At 48.7% G+C, this 20563-nt stretch overlaps 1 protein-coding gene across 1 annotated transcript in view; it reads right to left on the reverse strand.

Moving 5' to 3' along the window:
• The window catches only part of LOC147706800 (calpain-1 catalytic subunit-like), a 668045-nt gene that overhangs the window by 149873 nt on the left and 497609 nt on the right, over positions 1 to 20563 (reverse strand). Inside the window, exons 14-15 of the mRNA XM_086925931.1 lie at positions 11353 to 11410; positions 10547 to 10611 (exon numbers count right to left, since the gene is read on the reverse strand). Of these exons, the coding sequence (XP_086782057.1) occupies positions 10547 to 10611; positions 11353 to 11410 (123 nt within the window). The remainder of the gene's footprint in view (positions 1 to 10546; positions 10612 to 11352; positions 11411 to 20563) is intronic.

A 20563-nucleotide genomic window follows, 5' to 3' on the forward strand; every position in this document is an offset into this window, starting at 1 on the left:
TTCATCCTGGACTCCTCCCTCTCGATGACCAGACAAGTCAACGCCGTCTCCTCGTCATGCTTTCACACCCTCCGCATGCTCCGCAAGATCTTCCGATGGATCCCCATCGAAACCAGGAAGACAGTCACCCAGGCCCTCGTCACCAGCCGGCTGGACTATGGAAACACCCTCTACGCCGGAACCACAGCCAAGCTACAGAAAAGACTACAACGCATCCAGAACGCCTCCGCCTGACTCATCCTGGACATCCCCCGACGCAGCCACATCTCCGGCCACCTGAGGAACCTACACTGGCTCCCCGTCAACAAGAGGATCACGTTCAGGCTCCTCACCCACGCACACAAGTCTCTCCACGACCTGGGCCCCAAGTACCTCAACGACCGCCTGACCTTCCACACGCCCACCCGCCAGCTACGATCCGCCAGCCTCGCCCTCGCCGCCGTACCACGCATCCGAAGAGCCACCGCCGGAGGCAGATCCTTCTCCTACCTGGCTGCCAAGACATGGAACTCCCTCCCCATCCACCTTCGGCTGGCCCAGGACCACCTCGCCTTCAGGAGACAACTCAAGACCTGGCTGTTCAAGCAGTAAGCGGCCCCCTCCCACCAAGCGCCTTGAGACCCTTCCGGGTGAGTAGCGCGCTATACAAGTGTTATGATTGATTGATTGATTGATAAGGGCTATTCTGGTCCTGGTGGACTCTGCTGAAGAGCATGCAGCTTAATGATCACAGTGTTTTCCCTGGGTGTGTAACGCACAGATCTGACATACTGGGAAATTCCCACCACATTATCAGTAAAGAGAATGGCAGGACAGAAAGAGGCATTTTAAGACCTAGGAAAAATGGGCAATTGCCAAGTGGCGCCCGGTGATAGGTCTCTGTTTGACCTAGCTCTATTCTATTTCTCTCTCTTTAAACCTCGCTCCCTTGCCTACCTCGGCACTGACTCATTCCCTCTGCCTAGTGTTCTCTTAAGCATGTTCAAGTGTTGTGTGACCCTGTTAACCCCATGGCTGCTAAGGCAATTCCCCTCCTGTGCTGGGATTTGTTATATTTCATTGTTTTATGACGAGCTGGGCTCGTCATCAGTGTATGAGGAGGCTACACCATGACGAGCCCAGCTCGTCATCAGTGTGGAAGGGGTTAAAGTTTAATATATAATTTAGTAGTTTGCTACCACCAGGGTATGAAATCTCAGGAAATGGGTTAACAAAATTTTAATTTGTTTTATTTGGGGCCCCCAAAATATGTCTTGCCTGGGAGACCAATAACCTTACAATAACACTGGGAAGGAAGTGTGAAAATTAGGCTAGCCGGCCTTATGTGGATCTGCAGGTTTGCAGTGCAAAAAAAAGCCCAAAAAAATGAAGGAAAAGAAGGGCAAAAGGCGAGCTTGTCACGTGCCAGTTGCAGAAGTAACAATTGTACATTTATTAAGAAGCTTTAGAAAAATGCGAGCACATCTTACTTATTAACTAAACAAGAACTGGGAAAGCCCAAGGTCTCAGGTATACAAGAGCTATTGGTTTTGCAAATGTCTTATAGCCATGTTGTTCAGCAGTGTGGCTGCTGTTCAGCAGGCTAAAAGTTAAAAGTTAGTGGCATGTAGTATGCAACGTAGAGGAGAGTAGGGTGGCTTGGTATAGAGTGGCCTAGAGTGGGTTGAGTGAAGTGGCATAGCGTGGAGTGCGGTGGCGTGAAGTGGAGTCGCGTAGAGTGTGTGGAGTGACGAAGCATATAGAGTAGTGCAGAGTGGAGCGGTGTAGTACGGAGTGGCATAAGTAGAGTGGATTGGCGTGGAGTGGCAGGGAGTGGAGTGGCATAGAGTGGCTGGCAGAGGAGTAAAATGGAGAGGCGTAGAGTGAAGTGGTAGAGTAGAGTGGCGTAGAGTAGAGTGTACTGGTGTAGGATGGCAGAGAGTGCATTGGAGTCAGTAGCTTGGTAATGGAAACAGAAGCCGCTTGAAACACATACGTGTACAGTGATAAGCAATATAAAATATTTAAAAAGATGTATATAAAAGTGTAACTGGTGAAGAAATACTATCTGAATCACAGCACAAGCAGCGATCGTACACTGAGTTTAATCAATATGTGGTTGGTCCATGCGCCACACAAAGAAGGAGAAGCGACGCCGGGTAATTAGGAGGCAGGAAAGAAGAGCTACAATGAAACCAACAAATGGTAAGTAATACATGGGCTCCAAGCCCTTTATTGTGAACAATACCCCTCACAAGTGAGAGCGCATGCATGTGCTGTTGCATGTGAGGTCTAAAAAGGGGGCTTTGGTAGGGTAGAGGAACATGGTAAGGAAGGGCCACGCTTGCAGCACACCGAGGAGTGAAGAGATCCTGGGAACTGGGATATCTCAAAGGCTGCGGGGAGCTGCGGTGAGCCCTACGGCTGTGACATAACTAGTGGTGAGATGTAAATGGGTGAAGCTGCGAGGATGAAGGAGGCGGCTGCCTCGATGGGCTGGAGTGGACAGGTAACAGCTGGACAGCGTTGCAGAGCGGTGGTGAGAACCCGAAATAGCAGAACCAATGGGCTTTGGGTCTGCGCTTGTGATCTGTTCCGTAAGCAGCATCCCGAGATAAGATCTGCCAATCAGTGAGTCACAAACGCTGCTCGCAGCTGGGACTGGGCCGAGAGCCTGGCCTTCGTGAAAGCCTATAGACACACCCGGCCTGAAGGAGAAGCCCTCGGAGGGGAAGAGGATCACAGCAAGCGCAGCAAATCCATAACTACACTGCTACTGCTACAGAGTTACTCAGGCACTGCCATACTGCAGGCGCTCTAATAGACATAGTACAGAGTATCACCGCACAGGAGCAGGCCAATCCCTACGCCCACAATACAGGATGACTGTATGGTCATTGGTTCGTTGGATACACCAAGATGGGGAAACTGACAAGAATCAAGAACGCCTGACATTTGAGATGAGGAAACCGAGCTGGTCCCAACAGCGGGCATTGTCGGACTCAGAACAAGAAACGCCATTGGAAGTTGCTACTTCCCTCAAATCTGCTATTATCACCGTGCAGAGTAGTTTCAGTCTATAGTTGGAAAAATAGATGCACTCAATTTAAGGTTGGATCACATGCCCACTAAATTAGACAAGCATGGCGCCAGGCTGGGGGAAGCCAAAAAACGAATCTCAGACACAGAGGATAGCTTGCAGACCGTCTCATCCATGTGCCTCAAAATGGAGAAGGTCCTGGTTGTAATTTAGGCCAAGAAGCAAGACCTAGAAGCAAGGTCGAGGCAAAATATCCTCAGAATCATGGTTGAATGGCAATATCTATTTGCAGTACTTGCCCACATGGGGTTTGGTCCCACATTCATATGGATAAAACTCCTCTATGCGAATCCGATGGCGCATGTGTCGGCGAACCGTCACATCTCCCGAACGATACCGCTGGCCAGTGGGACGAGACAGGGTTGTCCGCTGTCGCCCCTACTGTTTGCGCTGGTCTTGGAACCACTGGCCACCATCGTCAGAACCACCCCGTTGTTGAAGGGGGTCTGCTGGGGGGACGGCTGGGAAGACAGAGTCTCCCTCTACGCAGATGACATGCTGGTCTATTTGACGGACCCGGAGGAAGGGATCCCGGAACTCCTGGCACTGTGTGACAATCACGGGATAGTGTCTGGTTACACTATTAATTGGACGAAATCTGTGATTTATGTGCTAAAGGGTCCAGCGCCGGCCCTTCCCCCGGCTGTCCCCTAGAGTTTGCAGATACTGCCTTCAAGTACTTAGGACTTCAAGTCACAGGGAACGCAACTGACTTCTATGAACAACATTTGAAACCGCCACTTGACCGCCTACGGCGCGACGTGCATCACTGGAAGACCCTTCCCCTGACGCTCCTGGGAAGAGCAGCACTCTTCAAGATGATGGCGTTGCCGCGCTTCCTATATGTGCCTGAAAATACCCCCTATCTAGTGCCCCCGCGCTATTTCCAACAAGTAACCGCTATGATAACCGGTCTGCTGTGGGGATACCGCCCGCCACGAATAGCGCACGTCAAACTGAATAGGAGCTGATACAAGGGGGGGATAGCCTTGCCAAACGTACAGATGTACTACTGGGCAGCGCAACTTAAAGTCATTAACCATTGGCTGCATGTACCCCAGGATGATCCGGCCTACCAGGCAGATAGAATACAGCTGGCACGCATGGCTTGCTGGCAACGCTGTATCACAAGGGGCGTGCTGCGAAGCTCATAGGCCCGACAAAACACACAGTGGTGCTTTGGTACAGAACACAGGCGAAGCTTAAGTGGGGAGGTGTCATTACGAAACTCACTCCTCTGTGGGATGCTAAGGCACTGGGTCATCTGCGACACAGTAAAGGGTTCACGCAGTGGGACAACATTGGCATTTCCACGGTGGGGGACATGTGGATGGACGGAGGGGTGGTTCCTTTCTCACAACTTCGACAGCAATACGATTTAGGCCCCAATGAAACCTATAGATATGTCCAAATCAGACACGCACTATTAGCAGCCATACCTGAGGGCACAGAGGTCCCCGAAGCTTCCCCATTGGAGGATTGTTTGCTTACTGACTTCATGCAGACCAGCGCCACTTCCCTTACATATCGTAAGCTTTTACATAACCTCCCTGACCCCTTAGACAAGCTGCGAGAGAAATGGGTGGGTGAACTGGGGGACATGGAAGAAACAGACTGGAACGCGTCACTGGCGTCACCGAAAGAAGCGGGCATTTCAGCTAGGTTCAGACTGGTGCAGCTTAAAATACTGCACCGGGTATACTACACGAGGACCACACTGCACAGGCTTCACAGGGCGGACCATCCATATTGTCTCCGAGGGTGTAGGGAGGAAGGCAATTTTCGACATACAATATGGGAGTGCCCATTCATAATTGACTACTGGCGGCAGGTGATGCGCACCATCTCCCAAACACTGGAGGTGTCCATTCCACCGGATCCACGTGTATGCTTAGTGAGTGTGCGGGAACCTAATGATCTTACACGCCAGGGTCAGCTTTGGGCCATTGTGGGTATCATGGTTGCGAAGAGAGGAGGGGGGCGGAGGACTCGCCTTCGTTAGCACTATGGTGTAGGATCATGGATACACTCATGATGACGGAAAGAGCGGTATACAAGCTAAGGGCGAATCCACGGAAGATTTGTGTGATCCACTGATGGAAGATGATATTGATAGCTCGGGAGATGAGGGGGAGGAAGACTGAGAGCCTTCACCAGGTATACATAAGAGGTGTTAGCGCAGTTAGTAACCGGTTGGGTACACAGCAAGGCTGAAGTGCCCTAAGTACTCCATGGGCTTACGCCAAGCAACCTTGTACGCCCGCATTATCGACACCGGTGACGGAACGTCGTCGACACTGCCACAGACACGGTTCAGCAAATGTTCAAGCTATTGAGTCTTTCCTTTTGTTATGGTTGTTGTGAAGTATAAAAACAAAAAAGAAAAAGTAAGACGTCCTTTGTTATTAGAACAGCGAAATTAACATAATAGACGCTCATTCCAATGGTACGCCGCCGGACCCATGGTTGTCGGCTGAAGGGCTGTGTAATTCCTCTATGATTGATTACTCTATTATGTCGTGGCCGGCCTCAGGGTTGTAGGCTCTCTGCTGTGTATTGATTTCAACTGCAAATAAAGGTCTAACGACAAAAAAAAAAAACTGGCTCCTTAACTAAACTTATTACATGGAATGTGTTGGGACTCAACAATCCTAAGAAAATACACCATGTCCTAGCTTATTTGGATAGGCATAATATCCACGTGGCGTTTCTACAGGAGACCCACCTCACAAAACACACAGAGCACAAGGTAGGGAAAAGATGGGCGGTGGTTAGGGCAGTGTCGTCATACTCTGCATACTCCAGAGGTGTATTGATATTAGTCAGAAGGGGAACACCTTTTGTATTGACACACATCGTGGCAGATGATCACGGAAGGCTGCTCCTGATGCAAGGATGCCTGGGTGGGCAGACAATTCTGTTTGTAAACACTTATGGCCCCAACTTAGACCCTGAATTTTATAATGATGTCTGGAGGCGCATAGATAGACTATCGACGCCATTAGTGATCTGGGGTGGAGATTTAAATGTGTATCTGGACCCTCAACTGGATCGCTTGGCCTCTTCTACCACATATGGTAAACAAGCAGCTAAAATAATCAGGGAAATGATGGAGGCTGAGGGGCTAGTAGATGTGTGGAGGAGTCGCAACCCAACTACCAGGGAGGGAATCTATATGTCCACAGTCCATGGCTCCTGGTCCAGGTTGGATTACTGGCTTGTTTCAAGGGAAGTGAGCGTTCCGACTGGGGGTGGTCAGGCACCTGGCCAAAACATCAGATCATGTTCCGGTGATGCTGGAGTTAGCAATACCCACATGCACCAGGCCACCATTCCAATGGAGGCTGCAACCATCTTAGCTGATAGACCAGGTATTTTGTACAACTGTGGGACCAGCCATCACAAATAGTTTCTCTGAAAATGAAGGCTCAGTGGAGGGAGTCGGACACTGTGGGAGGCCTTCAAGGTCACCATCAGAGGTGAATGTATGGGGGTACAAGCTGGAATACGGAAATAGCTACGTAATAGAGTAAAGGATGTAGAAGGCAAAATACATACACTTGATCAATTATATGAGCAAAACCCCACACATGCCCTGGTGCCCCAGATGAGGGAGCTGGTCTCTGAACATGCTGAACTAGCCCAACAGGACGTATGTCATAGATCTAGAAGGTGGAGAGCTAGAGCGTATGGGGAAGAGGCAGGGAAGTAAAATTGTGCAGCCTAGGGAACAGGAATACATAGCTGAGTTGGTGGATCATACGCTCAACAAACACTACCCCACACCTGAGATCCTAAAAGTATTCACATAGTTTTACTCCAGATTATATGGGCGTAGGGCGACGTTTGCGGAAAGTGACATACCCCAATATTTTGAGGATAATAACCTGGGCTGGCTATTATCTGGACAAAGAGAGTATCCAATTCAACCCTAGATAGTAGACAACATCAAGAAAGGTATTATGGCGTTGCCTAACGGCAAGGTGGCAGGAATTGATGGCCTGATAGAGGAATTTTACAAGACGTAGGTTGACAGTCTGGCTCCGAAATTGTTGGAGGTGTACATGGAGGCATACAACAGAGGTGTACTGCCACCCTCCTTGAAGGAAGAATAAATAGTGACGCTGTTGAAGCCAGTTAAAGAGGGCAATAGGTGTGAATGGTATAGACCAAAGTCATTAATAAACATAGACACCAAAATCGTTGCCAAACAGACTGTAACCCCTAGTGCCAAATCTGATCCTCCCAGATCAGTTGTGCCTCAAAGATCTACCTCGCACAATCTACGCACACTGTTCACAGTGCTGCATCACCTGAACCCAGAGCTTAAGGCTGCAGCGGTGCTGCTGGATGCAGCCAGGGGATTCGATTCTGTACAGTGGGGATGCATGCTTGCGGTCCCGGGAATGCCGCACGCCTTCTTAAAAATGGGTGCGGCTGCTATACACACTCCCAGTGGCTAGAATCTGTGTCAACAAAATAGTATCCCATACGAATTTGTAGTGGAATCAGACAGGGATGCCTCCTCTCCCCCATGTTGTTTTTCGCTGGCCCTTGAGCCACTGGCATGCAAGATTAGGCTGCGACACACTCAGGCCGCGCTCAAGTCCTGCCAACGACCATTATCCCTATCAATATATGTGGACGATATCTTGCTATATCTAAAGGACCCTGAGACACATATGGAGCCCCTGCTGCGGGAGTACGTATGCTATGACAGATACTCTGGCCTCCGGAAAAATTTGGGACGAACGACGATGTAAGATACCTGGGCCTCTGTGTGCACAAGGACCCAGAGACTGTCATTAGCAGGAATTATAGGTAGCCTATAGCAAAGCTGACATACCAAGTGGCGAGGTAGACGCGACTCCCCCTGTCTCTTGTGGAGAGAATTACAGTTGCAAAAATGTCGGTCCTTCCCAAATGTATTTATTTATTTAGGAATATTCCAATTGTACTTAACAAAGTTTTATTCCAATCACTTAAAGCATGCTTATAAATCCTAGTGTGGGCGGGCAAACAACCGATATGCAGTTGGAACATCCTGATCCAACCGTATGAACAGGAGGGTTCGGGCCCCGGATCTACGCCTTCATTATTTATGTGCGCAAGCGCAATATGCACATTACTGGCACTTTCCTTAGCAATACTTCTCAAACTTAGCTGTGGAAGCTGACACTGTGCATCCCATCCCGTTGACTGCCATGGTGCTCCTCAATAGATCAGACATTAGTAGGAAGGAACTCAACACATTAGCCTATACCTCTAAAGCCTGGAGGGACCTAGGTGCCGGACACTTCTATATGCACCAGCCATGCCCATCACGGCATATCCGGACATATCCATAGCACATGAACAGGGGGCGCTGTCGACCCTCGCTTCCATCGGCATCACTAAGCTGGGTGATTTGTACATTAATGGCCAGTTCCTGAAACTAGATGCATTCTCGGCAGGGCGACCATACACAGCGATGCTGGGGTTCATGTACACCAAGCTGCATGCTGCAGTCAGATCACTGCAACCCCTGGTTCCCAGCGGAATTGGAAATGCTAAAAGTGCTGCAGGTGATATTATCTGCCAAGACAGTGAAGGTTTAATAACTAAGGGCCATATGTATCAACACATTTCCCCATAGACACAGAATGCCCAAAACCCTTTGATACATCTGGCCCTAAGTTGTATAATGCCGATCCCAAAAAGAAAACGAGGTGACTGGCTCAGAGGCATTGGACAGGCGGAATAAAAGGATGGCCGCACCACTGGCCTGGGAGGAATGGGAGGCATGTTGCACCTCAACTGGGCGACTCACAGCAAATTGCAACCTCCGTATAATACATTTAGAATTCTTGCATCAAATGTATTATACGCCTGTCAAATTACAGAAATATGGGCTAAGACCGGATTCACGTTATGTACGATGTGGTGAAGTTATGGCTGACTTTGTATTTATGGCTTGGGAATGTAAACCTGTCCACGCCTTCTGGGTCAAAGCGACTGCAAGTATGATACAAATGGTGCTGGAGACTGTGCATTGCACTTGGAACATCTGCCTGCTGGGCCTAGTTAAGCCTCCCAACCCCTGCAACAGGAGACTAGTGGCTGGCACGACATTGCTGGCGAAATGGCTAGTGGCGAAGCACTGGGGAGGGAGAACAGTCCCCACGGGACACAATGGCTGAAGGAGATAGTTTATGTAGGGACCAATTGAATATATATGCGGACGAACTACCAGCGGCCTCCAGACCTAGAGACTTCTGGGCACCGCTGACTGGATATCTACTCGAGCACCCAGAGATGGTATGAGGCCCCCGCAGTGTGATGGCAAATGCTGGCACATTCAGGAGCCCAGTGACTGCCAAGATGAGCCCTCAATGCCGCATTGCGTGACAGGGAGAGAGCATGAAAATACTGTATTCACAGACATATGGCACTCTCCTCGCCTTTCCCTAGCGCCAGCGCCGACTTCAGCTGCCGTGCGCCAGGCACACACCTTAGCGCCGTAGTGCTAGGTTGGGTGCCTGAGCACTTTTTATGGTTATGTCAAATGGTAACCGAATAAAAGTTTTTATGACTGACTGAGTGCCTGAGTCTACCATAGAGTCTGTACAGGAACTGTACCCTTCCTGTACAAAATGCGGCGGCTCGACACACCTTAGAGCTTTTCCTGTTATGTATGTATGCTGCACGGTGCAGCATGCATGCAAAGTAGGAAAGAAAAGGAGAAATATAAAACAATTCTCCTTTTAACATCTGCTTTCCAACTGGATTAATTTTTGGTGCTAAACCCTGTCTACTCATGTGAGTCGATTGGGTTTAGTGTCAAAAAGCAATGGTGGTTGCATGAGAGCATCCATGTAACGCTCCCTTGACGCAAAGGGCAGCGTTTTGCGCGGCTCTGCATTTTTCCCCATACAAACCAGCGCTGATACCAATTAGAGTTGGTTTGTTAATCTCCAAAAAGGCTCCAAAAAGGTTCAAGATCAGGTTAGCTAACCCAGCGCTAAACGTTTGCGAACCTGGGCCTTCCTCTCTTATACCATAAAAGCACGAGTTCACCCTTAGTGAATCTTGCTGCTGAATAACAGCTGTTGATGTTACCCAACTGAATGGTGTTTATTTTAACGGCCTGAGAAGCATGAAAGGCTGGGTGGACATGCAGGGATTTAAACCTATGATTATGTGGTCAAATACAGATTCTTAGAGTGCATACATTAATCTACAGAGTCAAAAGACCAGGATGATAATATTCCATTAACATAAGTTCTTTTCTTCAAATCTAACTTTGACTATGTTAATATTTAGAGAGGTCAGGACTGCTCTTTCTCCAGTTCATGCTTCATGGCCACAGGTTGTTGTCTGTGATTGTATTACACACTTTGTTAACTGCTCAGACACACAAAGTTGTAGTCATCGTTCACTCTGTGTCAAAATCTACAAGTCAATGAACTGGACACCATGAAAGGATACATCCATTAGGTTGACCATCTGGCGGCAGGACTCCATGCTGAAGCCGTCTGTCTTCAGGTCCTTGTCTAGGGGGCAGAGGCCAGTGTTAGAGATAGTTCTGCAAACCTTACCTGAGTGTCAGCCTGGCAGAGCTATACTCTGATTACTAAGTGTTGGAACAGAGAGGTATGTACCAGAGAAATTTGGTTTTCAGGGGCTAGGAAGTGAAGACACACAAATATGTTGCATTTAGATGGCCATGTGGATAACACTCAATCAAACATTGGCCATTGGATAATGGCAACTCATCCTTTAAACACAGAATTCAATTATATCAATGTTTTGTACAATTTTAAATAGTGTTTTTTGTGGTTTGCCATTGAGATAGTCCCATGACACCCATGCCCAGCTCACTGTACACCAAGACGCATGTCTGTTCCTGTATGCCCTTTCGCCCACTCTCTTCTCCATCTCTCCAATATGTGCTGCATATCTTCACATCTCGTCATACAATATTTTTCCTGGAAGGCCAAATGCATCCAGTCTCCTATCACTACCCCAACGTATGCACACTTACGCACATGGGATACTCCACCCACTGCCTTGTGATCTTGTCATATTCCCCTGTTCTCATCCCTGTCTGTCACATACTTCTGCCCCTTGCCTTACTGTCCAATCACCAATATTTAGCACCCACCTTATCTCGGATTCTGTCTTCCCTCCACTACCATGTGTGCATGTACTGGGACTCATAGGCTGATCTGAATGCTTTAGATTCTCATGGAGAGGAGCTGGACCTCAAGAAAGCCGCAGGGCTCCATACTTACTATTGCTCACAGCATCGTTGAGAATGGTCTGTAGTTCAGCGACACTGATCTCCATGTCCTGCGGGAGAAGCAGAGGAAGGTAAGTGAGTCTTTCTCCCGTCATTGTTCATTGGTCCCTGCACTCACCTACCAGACATAGAGGGTCTTAAAATCGTATATACGCTCTTTGAAACAGCATTTGGCACTGGGAGTAAGCTGGTCTGATGTAATTTATAATTCACATTATTGCTGGGTACTTTATTTCATGGTGAACCTCCGTAAGTGCATCGGATATGCCCAGACGGGGTTGCCGTACCTCTCTATAGGTCCCACAGCCGCACTATTCTAATGAGGCACAATAACATTGAAACATGTTTGGGGTCGCCTGGGCTCCCAGTCAGAAGGGCTAAAGCTGGACTGCCCCTATTTTAGTAGGACCACAAGGCTGACATCCATCCGCCTTGGCATAGCAAGCAAGAAAATGGCAAACTGGAACGGATCAATTTTAGATTGATTCAAGCATTCCACACGTCACTTTATAGTTTTTCTCTGTGAAGGGAAGACAGTAACGGGGGTAATTTCTGCTGCCTCAACATTTGAATGGCAAGACCTTCTCAGGAGTGAAGATCTTGTCTACACCACAACACACAGCTGAAGGGGCTCATTGCTTTCCATCAATTCTTGCAGACGGAATCTTCTGCCTGAGGATGTTACTTCTTGGAAAAAAGCTCAGTTTTCCTGCCTCCCGTCCCAGAAACTGACTACATGAAATGGAGGGTTTCAAACAACTTGTTGAACAATAAAGATCTCCGTTGAAGAGACAGGTTGCTGTGATTGTAACAGCTCTACATTTAAGGTGGTAACATCTTTGTTCTTTTCCAGGGGAATCTGCATCAAAGTCATAAGCACTGAATATTCCCGCCTACATGCAGGGACGCCGGAGCACGTATTAATTAAATATATATGTATATAGCATAGAAGATGTACGTCGTACTTTAATATATATACATATATATCTAAGCAGCCTACATTAAGGGTTAAAAGTGACCAATTTACTTTGATGTTTTCCTTTAATAAGTTTCTTACCAGACTCAAGCATTTCTGTAAATCAGGAAAAGAGAGCATACATTGCAGAACACAGCCTTTATTGGAGAGAAAACTGCAAGGGAATACAGAGGCATTGTTAGCCAATAGGCTGCATTGAAAGCATTATAAGTGAATACTGGCACTGTGTCTTTAGGACCTACAGTATCCAATCATTCCCCAAAGGTGACAGTTAGGTACGTTTTTTCCTCACCCCTTTAGTGAGGATCGTGGTGCTCTGGGCTCTTTCTTTTTTCAAAATAATGGCTTAATAAAAAATACGTTTATTTACTACACTCAACATCTTTTACCATCTAGAGTGCAGAGAAATTATTTTCTCACACGAAATTATATTTTTTCTTGTCACAAATGCCCTATATTTTTGTCAAGTGCTTTGTCTATGGCAAAAAGAAGGCACAGGCTGATCCCCATTCAGACTGTATCAAATGTCTACCTGACGCTTATCTGCCTGAGTCAGGCCACCATTGCCAGAAACTCTCTAAAAGCACCTTAAAAGATAGGGAGAAAATGCATCTCCATGGTCTTCAAAAGAGAGAAAAAACTGGCTCAACAGGAGGAACTCTTTCATCTTCCTCCAAGAAAGCTACCTCTCTTCACAGGGCTCCTTTCAGGGGCAGACTTCCTGACAGATGACAGAAAAGGAGAACAAGATCAGCATCTAGACGTAGGAAAATACCTATTTGTTCCACATCAGACTCGACGTCCAAAGTGCCCTCAACCACGAGGCACTCTTCACCAGCAAGACCGCCGACGTCAAGAAACTCTACACTTTAAAAGTCTTCATCAACGGCAAAAAACCATCGCATGCTGCTCGAAAGCAACGCTTACTTTCAGGGGGAATTGCCGTTGATGGCATGTCTTCACCGTCCATCGCCATTTGGCTTCGAGTCATACTGCGATGAGGACTCCATCGACAATGTCACATTTCCATTTAACGTCGAGACATACTTCACCGAGACAGTCTCCGTCATCTGTAACCAGGCGTCGTTCGACGTTCAAGTTCAAGTTCAGAGATTTGTATAGCGCACTACTCACCCAGAGGGTCTCAAGGCGCTTGAGGGAGGGAGGGTGCTTTACTTATCGAATATCCAAGTTTTTAGTTGCTTTCTGAAGGCGAGGTGGTTCTGTGTAAAGCGAAGGTGGGTGGGGAGAGAATTCCAGGTCTTGGCCGCTAAGTAGGAGAAGGATCTTCCCCCCCATGGTGGATTTATGGATGCGCGGAATAGCGGCGAGGGCTTGATTGGATGATGGTAGTTGGCGGGAGGGGGTGTAGTAGGACAGTCGCGTGTTGAGGCATTCGGGTCCTTGGACGTAGAGGGCTTTGTGTGCGTGGGTGAGGAGGCGGAACGGAATTCTCTTGTTGATGGGGAGCCAATGGAGGTCTTTTAGGTGGTCAGAAATGTGAGCTCGCCGAGGGATGTCCAATATGAGTCTGGCTGAGGCGTTTTGGATTCGTTGGAGTTTTTTCTGTAGTTTGGCTGTGGTTCCGGCGTAGAGGGTGTTTCCGTAGTCCAGACAGCTGGTGACCAGTGCGTGGGTGACCGTCTTTCTTGTTTTCTTGGGGATCCAACAGAAGATTTTTTTGAGCATGCGGAGGATGTTGAAGCAAGATGATGAGACGGCGTTGGCTTGTCTGGTCATCGAGAGGGAGGAGTCCAGGATGAAGCCAAGGTTACGTGCGTGATCCGTAGGTCTGGGTGCGGTTCCCAGGGCCGGTGGCCACCAAGAGTCATCCCAGGCAGAGGGGGATGATCCTAAGATGAGGATTTCTGTTTTGTCCGAGTTTAGTTTTAGACGGCTGTTCTTCATCCACTCGGCTACGTCTTTCATCCCTTCGTGTAGGTTGGTTTTTGCGGTGTTTGGGTCTTTGGTGAGGGATAGGATCAGTTGAGTGCCGTCTGCGTAGGAGATAATGTTGAGGTTGTGTTGGTGTGCAATGGATGCGAGGGGACTCATGTATACGTTGAAGAGGGTGGGACTGAGTGATGATCCTTGTAGACGTCAAGGCAGACATCTCAGTCGGCAGCAATTAGGAGCTGCTCGACATCAAGGAAGGCATCTCGGTCTGTGGCAACCAGACGCCAATCGAGGTCGAGGCAGGCCTCTCCTAGGCATTCTTAGTCGATGTCGATGCCTCCCTCAACAGCTAAACATAGTGATTTGTCCTCAACACCCCCATAAGTGTCAGCACCTCATCTTTCGATGTAGAGCCAACATTCACCCAATGTTAGGCCTACGTTGCATAACTTGTCTACTGGACACGTATCAAAGGGGAAAGCTTCAGCTGCATATTCAGGAGCTACCTCCCACTCCTCTACATGGAGACAAAGATCTTTCCATAAGTCAGAGGCTCCTCAGACCCCTATTTACCGTTCTCCTCGATGGCTATAAAGTGTTTGCAATGGGCCTGTTCCACAAAGTCCAGACTCTGAACATTTACAGACATTCACTTTTATTGCCTCTCCTGCTAAGCTAAGACCCTTCTAGCATGCTCTGCATATACCATCCCCCACCCCCAGGTCCCCAACAAGATTCAGGTTACCTAGGGAAACCACTCCTTGGCGCAGAACCAGGCTATGGACAAAGAGTAGGTCTCGACGCAGGACCAGAACAAGATCCTGTACACCTGCCCGAAGGTCTTGATAATTCCACGCCGCACGCAGATACCCTACAATCAATCAATCAATCAATCAATCAATCAATCAATCAGAACAATTTGTAAAGCGCGCTATTCACCCAGAAAGGTTTCAAGGCGCTGGAGGGGGGGGGGAGGGGGGGAGGTTCCGTTACTGCTCGAAAAGCCAGGTCTTGAGTTGCTTCCAGAAGGAGAGATGGTCCTGGTCAGCCGTAGGTGGATGGGTCCATGTCTTGGCCGCCAGGTAGGAGAAGGATCTTCCTCCGGCAGTGGCTCTGCGGATGCGTGGTACGGTGGCGAGGGCGAGGCTGGTCGATCGCAGCTGGCGGATGGGCGTGTAGAAAGTGAGGCGGTTGTTGAGGTATTTGGGGCCCAGGTCGTGGAGAGCTTTGTGTGCATGGGTGAGGAGTCTGAACGTGATCCTCTTGCTGACGGGGAGCCAGTGCAGGTCTCTCAGGTGGGTGGAGATGTGGTTGTGGCGGGGGATGTCCAGGGCGAGTCGTGCAGAGGCGTGTATGCGTTGAAGTCTTTTCTGTAGTTTGGCAGTGGTTCCCGCGTAGAGGGTGTTCCCGTAGACCATTCGGCTGGTGACGAGTGCCTGGGTGATCGTCTTCCTGGTTTCGATGGGGATCCATCGGAAGATCTTACGGAGCATGCGCAGGGTGTTGAATCAGGATGATAATACGGCGTTGACTTGTGTGGTCATTTCTAGGGCAGAGTCCAGGATGAAGCCCAGGTTTCGTGCGTGGTCCGTTGGCTTGGGGGTGGTGCCCAGGGCAGGGGGATGATCCCAGGATGAGGACTTCCGTCTTGTCTGAGTTCAGCTTCAGGCGACTGTTCTTCATCCATTCGGTGACGTCCTTCATTCCTTCGTGTAGGCTGGCTCTGGCATTGGCCGGGTCGTTGGTGAGGGAGAGGATCAGCTGGGTGTCTTCGGCTTATGAGATGATGTTAAGGTTGTGTTGGCATGCGATGGCTGCGAGGGGGCTCATGTAGATGTTGAAGAGGGTGGGGCTGAGCGAGGATCCTTGAGGTACGCCGCAGATGACTTCGGTGGCCGCGGATCGGAACAGGGGGAGGCGGACTCTCTGGGTTCTTCCGATGAGGAACGAGGTGATCCACTCCAGTGCTTTCCCTTGGATTCCGATGTTGTTGAGGCGCTTATTAGGGTGCGGTGGCAGACTGTGTCGAATGCTGCAGAGAGGTCCAGGAGGATGAGGGCAGCTGTTTCCCCATTGTCTAGCAGGGTTCTGATGTCGTCAGTGGCTGCGATGAGGGTGGTCTTGGTGCTGTGGTTGGCTCGGAAACTGGACTGTGAGGAGTCGAGGGATCCGTTCGTCTCGAGGAAGCCGGTGAGCTGTGTGTTGACGGTCTTCTCGATGACTTTGGCAGGAAAAGGGAAGAGCAAGATGGGGCGGAAGTTCTTGAGGTCGGTAGGGTCCGCTGTCGGTTTCTTCAGGAGGGCCCTGAGCTCGGCATGCTTCCAGCTCTCCGGGAAGGCAGTGGTGTTGAAGGAGATGTTGATGATGTTCCGGAGTTGGGGTGCGATGATGGAGCCGGCCTTGTTGAAGACGTGGTGGGGCAGGGGTCGGTAGGGGATCCGGAGTGGATGGTGTTCATCGTGCGGGTGGTGTCTTCGGTGCTGACCGGGTTCCAGTTGCAGAGGGTGGTGGTAGAGGGCGTTGTTTCGTTTGTTGGGAGCGTGGTTGGTGCACCGAAGCTGTTGTGTATGTCGGCGATCTTGCGGTTGAAGGAGGAGAGTGTGTCGCAGAGGTCTTGCGCGGGTGTGATGTCGTTGTTTCCGGCGCTGGGGTTGGAGAGCTCTTTGACAATGCTGAAGAGCTCTTTGCTGTTGTGGGTGTTGTTGTCCAGGCGTTCTTTGAATGATGTCCTTTTGATGGTGCGGATCAGCTGGTGGTGTGTGCGGGTGGCATTCTTGAGGGCGGTCATGTTTTCTGTGGTCTGGTCGTGGCGCCAGGCTTTTTCAAGGGTGCAGCAGTTTTTCTTGGATGTTTTGAGTTTGTTGGTGAATCACGAGGCTTTTTTGCTGCCGTGTCTGCTGGGAGGGTTCTTCAGTGGTGCGAGGTCATCGGCGCAGTTGACGAGCCACTGTGTGAAGATGCGGGCTGCTTCGTTGGGATCCGTCGTGCTGGTGGGAGGGTTCTGGCTGAGGGCGGTGGTGAGCTGGTCGGCGGTGATCTTGCTCCAGCTCCTGCTGGGAACCTGTTGCGGGAGGTGGTGGGTCGTGGTTCTCTTGAAGCTGAAGTGGACGCAGCTGTGATCGGTCCAGTGAAGTCCGGTGGAGTGGCTGAAGGCGATGTGCTTGCTGGAGGAGAAGACGGGGTCAAGCGTGTGGCCGGCGTAGTGGGTGGGGGTGTTCACCAGTTGCTTGAGTCCGAGGTTGGCGAGGTTGTCAGAAGGGTAGTGGTGTTGCTGTCGTTGTTGTTCTCCAGGTGCAAGTTGAGGTCCCCTAGGAGGATGCAGTCAGAGGAGGCCGAGGGCGTGCTGGCTGATGAAGTCTGCAATGGTTTCGCTGAATTGTGTGCGTGGTCCCGGGGGTCTGTAGATGGGAGTGCCTCTGAGGGTGGTCTTGGGGTCGGTGTGCATCTGGAAGTGGAGGTGCTTGGCGGCGGTGAGGGTGTCAACGGAGTTGGTTGTGATGCAGATGGTGCTCCTGTGAGGGTGTCGTGGGAGTTGGTCGTGATGCGGATGGTGCTCCTGTGGACGATGGCGATGCCTCCTCCGGTCTGGTTGACGCAGTCCTTCCGGGTGATCTTGTATCCGTCCGGGATGGCTATGGCGATGTCGGGTGCTGAGGAGGCATTCATCCATGTTTCTATGAGGAAGGCGACGTCTGGGGATGTTGAGTCGAGCAGGTTCCAGAGTTCGACGGCGTGTCTGTGGACGGAGCGGGTGTTGAGCAGGATGCACTGAGGTGGTTGTTGCTGGTCTGTTTCTATGAAATCATCAAAGAAGAATTATTCACCAACAGTTCGGACACTCCACCTATGAGAGTATCCCCAGTAGACAACCTGAATACGTTTAATGAGGTATTGGTTAGAGGGGCTGCTAAGGTGAACATTGATATACCAGCACCCACTACTACCTCGTCGATCATTTTTGAGACCTTAAATAATAGGTTTACCTCAAGACAATTGCTTCCTGTGGTCTCAGGTCTGCTCCAACGGGAAGTAGTGTGGCTCACTGGTTAGAGGCGGCAGACCCGAGAGCAGAGGACGGCCCGGGACCAGGGTTCGATTCCCGGCGCGGCAGGTTTCTGGACCAGGGTCAGCGGACTCGATAATTCTCTCGCCTCGGTGCCCACTCTGATCAGCGATCACACTCGGCAACTCTGGGCATTAGCTTGCCTCATCTTCACTAACGGCCCCACCAGACCGCGGGGATGCCTGGTCTCACCCTGGAGATACCCATTAAGGGACCATCTCTCAGGGAAGCCAGGAAGGGTTTCGCAGCGGTCGAAGCGCCTTGGGACCCTACGGGTAAGTAGTGCGCTATATAAATGCCAATACATTTACATTTACATACATTTACACTCCAACCAGTAATGCACATTTTTCTTACTCCACCCTCCGCGCCACTGTCTCCAGCTAGAATTATAAAGAAATATAAGGCTCCAGATTGAGACCCTTTATTTTCGAGCAACGACCATCCACCAGACTCGGTCAATATAGCAGCTGCCAAAAACATGCACTCCAATGCAGCTTACTCAACCGACTGTCTGCAAAAAGACAGTAAACAAATGGATTCTTTCGGCAGGAAAATGTGCTGCACATTTGCCTTATTTATGAAGGTGTCTAGTGCTCCCACATTATTGGGACAGTATAATACGTCCCTATGGGACTCACTGGCCAGATCTTGCAGAAAGGATTGTCTGGTCGCTAATCAGATAGTGAGAACGGTGGCAGATGTCTCGGACCTGGCTGCCCACAAATATTCGTGTGAGAAATGTACAAGAAGTTCATCATGGCTTTGCCCTACAGGCCTGAGCCAAAGGCACAGCAGCGCAACCTCAACCTTTGCTTCACTGACAACTCATTGTTTAGCTCCCATTTGGATGTCAAGATGGCAAAAATGAAAACAGAGCCGGGTCTTAAACAACTGGGTCTTAAATTTGTAGAGAATGGGTTTTCACTCTGCTTCAAGTACCCTCCTCAGGGGTGTTTCACCTTCAAAAGCCTCTTGCCATCAGTGGATGCTACTACAGAACAAAGGGCCAGATGTAGGTAGCCCTTTACCGATCTGATTTTCGGCCGTTTCCGATCGGTAAAGGGCTATGGAGATGTAGGGGCACATATTCGGTAATTTTACCGAATCGTTATTATTACCGAATCGGTAAATTTACCGATTCTGTAATATTTACCGATTCGGTAAAATTACCGAAAATGCAATGTGGGTAGCCAATTTTCCATTGGCACATGGCTTTCAGAATCGGTATTTTACCATGGAATACAAATCCATGGTAAAATACCGATTCCTGTGTACATGCACATCTGTGCATGTACACATGTGCCATGTGACAGATAGACGTGCCCTTAGGGCATGTCTGTGTGCCACATTGCACACATGTCCGTTTTGGGGGTGCTAGAGGGTGTCAAAGTGACACCCCCTGCACCCTTGACAAATTCGGTATTTACCGATTCGGTAAATACCGAATCGGTATTTGAATTGAATCCTATGGGCTTCAAGGCCCATAGGATTAAATAGCAAATACCGATTCGGTATTTACCGAATCGGTAAATACCGAATTTCAAGGTATCGGTAAAAAATCCAGATGTTGGTACCTACATCCCATTTACCGATTTTGAAATACCGAATCGGTAAAATTCGGTATTTCAAAATCGGTAAATGGGATTTACCTACATCTGGGCCTTAGTCTCAGCGCTACATCACAAGGAGAAAATAGATGCGGTCCCATTTTCTCAAATGTCTGTAGGAGTATACTCTTGGTATTTCCTCGTTAGGAAAAAAGGGTACAGAGCAGGAATATCGTCGTAAAAATATCGACTAACCTAAATATCGCTGCAAAAATATCTACAGGAAGAAATATCGATGACAAAAATATCGTCTGACCAGAATATCGACAGACAGGTAAGTAATATCGTTAACATTAATATAGTTGTAATAAATATTGTTTACAAAAACATAGTTTACAATAATATCGTTTTTTAAATAATTATAAGTAATGTAGTGTTTTTAATGAATATTTGTAGTCAAAGTAGTATTTTTAGTAGTATATTATTATTTAATAATGTATTTTCAGTTGAATTTAGTATTAATAGTTCCGTAGCGGGTTGTGGGTTTATAGGGGAGTAGGGTGGGAAGTAATTTAAATATTATGAAATAATACATTAATTAATGTTTTAAATGAATATAAATAGTGTAATAAATAGTAGTTAATTAATTTCAATTAGTTAATTGAATAATAATTATGTAATTAATTATGTTAATTTTTTAATTAATTTTAGGTGTGTG

The sequence above is a fragment of the Lissotriton vulgaris genome, chromosome 6, assembly GCF_964263255.1.
Source record: "Lissotriton vulgaris chromosome 6, aLisVul1.2, whole genome shotgun sequence".
In the NCBI taxonomy this organism is placed as follows: domain Eukaryota; kingdom Metazoa; phylum Chordata; class Amphibia; order Caudata; family Salamandridae; genus Lissotriton; species Lissotriton vulgaris.